This window comes from Manihot esculenta, chromosome 18 (genome assembly GCF_001659605.2).
Source record: "Manihot esculenta cultivar AM560-2 chromosome 18, M.esculenta_v8, whole genome shotgun sequence".
NCBI classification, from domain to species: Eukaryota; Viridiplantae; Streptophyta; class Magnoliopsida; order Malpighiales; family Euphorbiaceae; genus Manihot; species Manihot esculenta.
Genome location: NC_035178.2, coordinates 10,771,458 through 10,779,915, shown reverse-complemented (window position 1 = coordinate 10,779,915; position 8,458 = coordinate 10,771,458). Strand labels below are relative to the sequence as shown.

Genomic DNA, 8,458 nt, shown 5'->3' with positions numbered 1-8,458 from the left:
TTTTTTTTAATTTGAATTTTTTAAAAGTGAATTGATTTTTCATAACCAATTATTTACAGAAAATACATGATATTAATGGAAATTGAATATAAATTTAAAAAATATATAAGCATAATATTTTTTAAAAAATTAAAAATTAAAGTCTATGATATTTATATTATAAATTTTATAAACTTATGTGCAATGATATATATTTAAGTAAAGTAACTATTTTATGAAAAATTACTAAATTAAAGTTTAGTATAATTTTTGTTATATTAATTTCTATAAAAATATACTTATATTTTGTAATATCAATTTTTGTTAATTTAACATATTGTTGTCAAAATATTTATTTTGTAAAAACAAAAATCACTTTACTTAAATTTATAATAAAAAATATATAATTCTTGTGTTTAAAATTTAAAAACTTTTATTCATGATTTTTATATTCTACTGTAGGTTGAATTTCTAATCCTTTCTCAAAATTAAATAAACTTTCTTTAAAATATTGTAATATTTCAATTAGTTTACGAATAAAGTTTGATATTTTTAAAAAATAATTAAAAAAAGTAATAAAGTAAAAGAAGGATAAAATAATAACTGAAAATAAATTTAAGTTGACATGCCACGTTAATGAAAAGGCGTTATTTGGCGGTCGAGGAATGAGGTCAGATACGGAAACCAAAACTCCACGTCATTTATTTTTATTTTTTGTTTATACAAAGAAATTATCTTCTGCATCTGCCATATAATAAACATGACGTGGAAGAAACTCATTCCCCAACCATAAATCACCGGTGAGGATAAACAATTTAATCTCTCGATTAAATAGTTTAATTTTATAAAGAAAATAAAGTTAATATTTAGTTCTTATTTGATTAAAAAATATATTAAAATGTTATTTAAAAAATCTAACTTTAATGATTAAATATTAAAAAAGTTAAAATATTTTTAAAAAAATGATGTTTTAATATACTTTTAAAATTGAGAGAATAATTATTGATAAATTTTTAATATTATAAATTAAAAATAATAAAATTTAATGAATATAAATTAATATAGAGATTAATTAATAAATTTAAAATTTCAAAAATTAATTAGTGAATTTTTTATAAAATATATAAATATTTTAATTAAAAATAACTAACTAATTTTAGTATATCATAGGGACTTTATAGTCATTTACCAAATTTAAATTTAAATTTTTATTTTCTAGGGGTGAGGTTATTGAGTCCAATGGATATCTGATCGTTTCTGGGAGGGAGACGAATTGAATGCTAAATTTAATGAATTTGTCCTTTTGAGGAATCCAAATTGATTCGTTTCTGCCATTGAATTGGAGTTGAAATAATCAGTGGATTGCTTTCTTTTTCGTGTTCATAGAGGAGAAGAATGGGGTTATCTTTGATCGGATTGAGCGGTTGGTTTAATAAGAAGATCCTCGATCCTCTCAACCAAATTCTTAGCAGGTTTTGTTTCTGATCTTCGTCTGATGCGATCGTTCTTTTTGTTTTAAGCTTCCTGCTTGTTTGAATTTGACGTATAGATATTTTGCCTGCCCGTCGTTCCTTTCATTCAAGCTTAAGTTTGATAAAGTTGGAAATTTTGATCTTCTTAAACTAATGGATTTTTTTTTTCTGTTGGAATAGTATTTCCCAGACAGTTGCAGACATGAATTTCAATTTAAAACAGCCAAATCCAACATTGGAACAGGAATAATAGAATATTGAAATATCTTTATTTATTTATTTTGGGGATGGGGGAGATTGGGATTGTGAAGGAGGGATAATGAAGTTTTGAACTTGATTGATAGGAATTATCTAGGCTTTGAGGTCTTAGACTTCAGAATATCTCAAGAATACATATTCGCTTTTTCATTTTTTTTATATGTCTAGTTGGTAGCTTTTATCGTGATTTATTATTAATTGTTGCTTTAACATTTTGCAGAGGTACAGAGCCGAAGCAACTGGCATTTTCTGCAGCTCTTGGAATTACTATGGGAATATTTCCTATATGTGGTATGAAGTTCTTACATCAACTGGAAGTATTGCTTTTGATTCTGAAATGATTAGAAGTTCTAGAAATATCTGCTAATGTGGGGAGCACTACTGTTGCTCATCTTGATTGCAATCTGAAAAGGGGTTTTAGTTTTGTTTAGATGTCATTCCATAATTTGGAGTCCATGGTGCACTTCTTTTGAGTGATATAGATTTAAATGCTTGATGTGGATTTGTAGTTGGGTTTACAACTGATGAAAGTTTTTTCATTAAGAGTTTTGGCGACCCGATTGCAGATGTGCAAGGTGCTATCTTACAAATACTGTTTATGCATTCAGTATCTTGTATTTCACCTTTTTTGTGTCTAACAGCATGGAGCACGTTGGTATAATGCTGTGACAGTTATTTTGGGCAATTAAGATAGTTGTCAAGGAATAGATGGAATTCTTTTGCCATATAATTCACGTCATAGGGAGATCAGGACAAAACCAACCTATTGATTGTAAATTACACCCACAACCCAGTTTTAGCTTATTGTGATGATAGTCATAGAGTGTGAAGGGGAAAAAAAACAGACTTAATAGTTGTAATTTCTGAAAGACATAAGTATTTTTTTTATCCGTTTGAGAGTTGAACAATTGCTAATAAGTAAATAGGCATGAAAAAATCCAGTGACAAGCTCGAATTTTGTACGGGAGCTTGATTGATTGTTACAGGTCAACTTATATCGTGGATCTTGTGCAGATTTCTTTCTCATTTTCCACATCAGGATTCTGGGTGCTTGTCTTTGACTACCTTTGTGACGGAGCAGTGTTAAGTGGTTGTATGAGTTGGCTAATCCTTTTAAATACATGCTACCTTGCATTTCTTATAGCTTGTGCTGTAATTTTCTGATGTTTAGAGAAGATAAAATATATAAGGTTATTAAATACAGGAAGAATATTTAGAATGAGCTTATGTTTTCATTCTCAGGAGTCACTGTTCTGCTATGTGGGATGGCTATTGCATTGCTTGGGTCTCTATGCCATGCTCCAACTGTAATGTTAGCTAATTTCATTGCAACACCTATAGAGTTGAGGTATTTTCTGCTTCATAGATCATTATTCTGCATGATGTTTGTACATTGAAAATGAATATGAGTTTTCAATTTTTCATTTACAAGATCAATGTAATCTGGGGAAAATATAATAGTATATGATGCTGGCATGGCTTTATTTTCTTTCATATATTTCCAATTGGTTATGGTTTTATATTGAGATGTTCCAGCATGTTGAGTAATACTTGATGCTAAGTGGATTCTTAATTTTCCAATACACAAGCATTTTAGCACCTCATGCACACCCACACATTTTTCTATGCTGACTTTTTATTGACATTTTTGTTTCCAAGTCTTGTTGTACCCTTCTTGCGTTTTGGTGAAGTTCTCTCTGGGGGACCTCATTTTCCATTGACATCTGATGCTTTGAAGAAGGTGTTGACAGGCCAAGCTTCACATGAGGTCTTATCAAGCATTGCCCATGCGGTAGGTTGCCCATATGAGACATTCAAGTTCGATTCACTTGCCTTTTATATGCGTGTATTCAGCTCACAACTGTGCAAGTTCATTTCCCTTAACTATTTGTTTTTATTGAACCATCTTCCTTGTCCTCCCCCTGACCTGCTCATAGACAAACAGTTCCCGAACTAGCATTTCGATAGTGGTTTACATTTCTTATCTATAGTCTTGCTGCATAACCATCGTGTGTAAACTGCATCTCAGGATTAGGAACTGAAAATAAATATATCAAAAGAAAGAAATGAATGTGTAAGTTTGAAGAATAGTAAGAAATGAAAGTATTGGACATTCTTAAAGAACTATTGGTGCCTTGGTGACAGTGGCAGTTGGACATGAGATAGTTTTTCTTGTTTGCTTGACACTTTATTTCTATTCTGAAGTACCTTAGTAGCCCCAGCTTATTTGGGATTGAAATTGAACTGAATTGAGTTGCAGTGCCTTGCTATCCCCAATTGCATTGGAATTAAGGTTTAGTTAAATTTTGTTACCGTCTATTGGTTTAAGCGGGGTTCATCCTTTTCATTCTGCAGCACAATAATCCTGGTAGAAGTAAATAGTTAGTGAAAAAAGACATCCTATGGACATCTGATTAGTAATAATGGATGAATAACTCCTGCGGGAAACAGCAACCCATCACCAGCTGTGTGGTCAAGCTTTGCGTATTTAGAATTCATTATTTATTTTGCTCAACTGAAGCTTGAGATGACTTGCTTGACCCAAGTCTGATGACCTGAGCATCCTGAATCAACTCATTGACATGCATTTTGCTGAACCAGATATGTAGTCTGGTCTCACAATAGGAACCTTTCACCCTAAACTACAAATATGTTCCTTTGCATCACCATGTTCCTTTGCATCACCATGTTCCTAGTCAAAAGAGGCTAAAATATGAAAACAAGGAACACATCACTTTTTAAGGTACTCTTACCATCCCAGAATTTCTTATGAGAAACAAGCTTTTTCTAATTTCATGACGCTTTCTTACAAAATGCTTAAACATCAAATGTTATTCCTACTTGGTTTAGTGCTATTATCCTGAGATATTCAGACATTTGCGGTCACCATTTTAATTTTATTCCAATGTTTTTGCAGTTATTGGGATGGCTTGTTGCAGCACCATTTATTTTGGCTATTCTCTACATAGTATTCTTTCCATTTTTCAACGTCTTGGTCCGCAAGTTCAGCTCTGTTACATCAAGCCCAGAAAAGTCACCAAACCCTTTTTCAGAAGTCAGGCTTAAGGTAAGAAATGTCTGATTGAAATTTTGTCAGCACTGATTTGCTTACCATCTCCCTGACAAGAAATAGAGGCTATTAACATAATGATACCATCTGTACATGAAACTTACTGAAACATGGCTTGTATATAAGTTTGCCTTGTTGTATACCATACTTGTATGAATTTATGATTCTGAAACCTTATCAGAGGAATCCATTTCTTTCATTCTTCTTCTTCTTGGGGTCATAGATAGATCCACAAACTCCTAATAAAAGATTCTAATCCTCGCTTGGGGGTATCTATTTATTGAACATTAACATTTGGTTATTGACAGAGAGTAGAGACTTATGTGACAGTGTCAATAGTGCAAATTAAATAAGGTTTGTGTTTATGTTGCAAATGATCTTCGCATAATATCTCAATGACATCAACTTTTATTATCCGGGCATTTGCATATGTTATTTAAAATGGAAATAATTAAGCCATTCTTAGGGGCCAAATAAATCCTATATAATATTATTTTTTTAATAATAAAAGTTTATTTTTGTAATTTTAAAAATTATTAACTATATGTATTTTTTTAATTTTTATGTTAATTTCAATATTATATTTTTTATTAAATTAAAAAATAATACTCTATCCATTCCATAATTTTTATCTATCTTTTTTTTAGTTGTTTTAAAATTATTGCTCTTTTTTTTTACACTATAGTAACATATATTATATTTTATTTTATTTTATTTTATTTTAAAAAATTTGTCAAAATATTTTTTATTATTTAATAAATTTTAATGTTTTTATTAAAAAATTAACAAAAAAAATTTTCTTTGTTAATATATATAAGAAAAAAATGGATAAACTATAAAAACGGATGAAGTATTTTAATTAGACTTATTTTTAATTTGAAATTGTTTTTTTTGAAAGCAATTAGTCTTATTTAACCAGCGTTACACATTTAATATCTCATCATAATATATATATAATAATTATTATTATTTAATAATTTTAAAATCACTTTTTATTTTTAATATTATTTAATGTTTAAATTTATTATTTTAAAAATTTTATGCCATAAATTTGATTTTTTATTAAATATATATAACTCGAAATTCAAATTTTTGTTAATAATAAATTAATTTAAATAATAAGATTATTATCTATTTTAAAAATTAATTTTAAATATAAAATTACCATCCACTTATAAATTTAAATATATATAAATTTTAAATTTTATTAACTTTTAATTAATTTAAATAATTAAATTATTATCCACTTAAATTTTAATTATATACTTGTAATTAATTAAATAAATATAGTTAATATATATTTATAATTAAAATTTTAAATGTTATAATTTATTAAATTTAGTAAATTATTTTTAGTATAATAAATAATTTAATTCTACTAAATTTAAAATTAATAACATTAAAAACTAAATTCACTTGTATAATATTATAAATATTTTTTACTCTAAATAAAGATTATAATAAAAAATTGCTATCAATATTAAATAAATTATTTTTGTAATTATTAAATATCATATATTATAAACTAAAAAAAAATATAAAACTTACAATTATATAGCTACATAATTATTTATATTATTTTTTATTTACTTATAAAAAATACTTTTTATTCAATATAGTATGAAGAAAACTTAATTAGAAATTAAGAATATTAATTGTTTTCGGTTCAATCACATCTGATTATGTAATATACAATTATTTTTTAGACATAATATAAGTTTTTTTTAATATTCAAAAAAATTGAAATTTTCATACAAATTGTAATGAAATTATGAAATAAAATAAATTTTATTTTTTATAAATAAAAATATTATATTTATATATATACACGATAATATCTTTTTTTTTTCTAATGACAAGAAAATAAAATTATAAAGAAATAAAATAAGTGTACAGAGTCGGTTTAATAAAAAAATTCTAAATTTATAATTTTAAAAACGACCAATAAGTTTTTTTGAAAATTTCACTCTAGTACGGTATTTTACAATTTTTTATAAAAGTAAAGAATGAATTTTAATATTTTAGACTATAATTTAATTAATTAATAATTACTTATTATCTTAACAAATTTTAATATTTTATTTAAATATTTTTAAATTTAAACTATTAAATATTTTCATAAAAAAATATTATTTAAAAAATTTTAATATATTTATAAAAATTTTAAAATATACGATATTAGCATTCTACTGAATTTCTCCCACTTTAATATATATCCGTATATGGGATAGGATCATAATTTAAAAAAAAAATGATATAATAAAATTATGTTTTTAAGTTTTTAAAATATTTAGATAATAATAAAATTATTAATATTTAAAATTAAAATAATCACTTTACTATCTTTTTTTTAAATTTAATAATTATTTCATATATCTTATAATTTTTATCTTTTAAACTTGAATTTATTATTTAATATTTTAATATTATGATAATTATTTTTTATATTTTCAAATAATATTTAATTTTATTATTTTAATAATCCTATCTAACAATTTTAATTGTTTTAATTAGCATATATATATATATGAACCAAAACCTATAAATTTAATGGTAAATATATTAAAAAATATCAAAATTTTAAATGTACAAAATACATCAAGATTAAATATTTAAGATAATAATTATTAAAATATATTTAAATATTAATTAATTCTCAAATAAAATTAATTAAAATAAAAAAATTAACAATTTAATTCTAATAGTATGATATTATAATAATTATTTTAACATTTTTAATTAATATTTGAATTTATTATTTTAATAATTTTATCTAAAAAATTTTAGTTTAAATATTATCAAAATTATTAATTTTAATAATTATCCTACATAATTACTAAATAAAATTAATTAAACTCATAAATAAGAAATTCAAACATGAATGATAAATATCTAAATAATTTAAAATTATTTAAATAATAAAATAATTATTTATTTTAAAATTTAAAATTAATTATAAATAATTAAATAATATAAAAATAAAACTCATAATTAGGTGACCATTGGTAGATTCGATTTAAAATTAAATCGAATCGAATAAATTAAAAATCAAAATTTTAGTATTTATAAAAATTGAACCAAATCGATTTTGGCCAGAAACTGAATCAAACTGAATTGATCTGATTCGATTCGATTTGATTCAGTTTGATCGGTTTCGATTTTTAATAAATTTTTTACTTTTTAGCTGTTTTAAAATTTAATTAAAATATTTTAATTTTAATATAATTTAATTTTTCTATATTATTAAAAATAATATATTATTATCACTAAATTGATTCGATTCAATTTTTTTAATTTTTTCTGATTAAAATCAAATCAAATTAAAATCACTGAAATTTTTAAAATTAAAAATAATTGAATTAAAATGAATAAAAAATTAAATTAAATTTTTAAATTAATTTAATTCGATTATTTTTTAAATTTTATATGGTGATGCCTTTGATAAAAAAAAGTTAGTTTTTTAAAATCTTATTTGTCTTTCGGTGTTAGAATTGAAATTTATCTACTAAAACGTATTGATTTTTAGCCGCATAAGACTTATTTTTTAATAAAAAGAAACACTCACAAATATAAAATCGTGTGTAGGTTGACGTGTCGTCCTTGGAATAAGTGGGGTCTCCTAGACGCTGATAGATACTACTTATAATAGCGTCTAACTTTTTTTAATTAATTTTTTATT

At 24.2% G+C, this 8,458-nt stretch overlaps 1 protein-coding gene across 1 annotated transcript; it reads left to right on the top strand.

Annotated features, from left to right (window-relative positions):
- Positions 1-1,203: 1,203 nt before the first annotated feature.
- On the top strand, positions 1,204-4,986 carry LOC110605883. The gene is made up of 5 exons (XM_021744552.2): positions 1,204-1,451; positions 1,930-2,000; positions 2,952-3,057; positions 3,369-3,501; positions 4,627-4,986. Exons 1-5 carry the CDS (start codon positions 1,375-1,377, stop codon positions 4,789-4,791), a joined length of 552 nt encoding a protein of 183 aa, XP_021600244.1. The 5' UTR covers positions 1,204-1,374; the 3' UTR covers positions 4,792-4,986.
- The last annotated feature ends 3,472 nt before the right edge of the window (positions 4,987-8,458 follow it).

Coding starts and splice junctions, on each gene's coding strand:
- LOC110605883 (XM_021744552.2), top strand. CDS start 1,375: ATGGGGTTATCTTTGATCGGATTGAGCGGTTGGTTTAATAAGAAGATC. Junction 1,452..1,929: donor CTCAACCAAATTCTTAGCAG/GTTTTGTTTCTG, acceptor AACATTTTGCAG/AGGTACAGAGCCGAAGCAAC. Junction 2,001..2,951: donor GGGAATATTTCCTATATGTG/GTATGAAGTTCT, acceptor TTTCATTCTCAG/GAGTCACTGTTCTGCTATGT.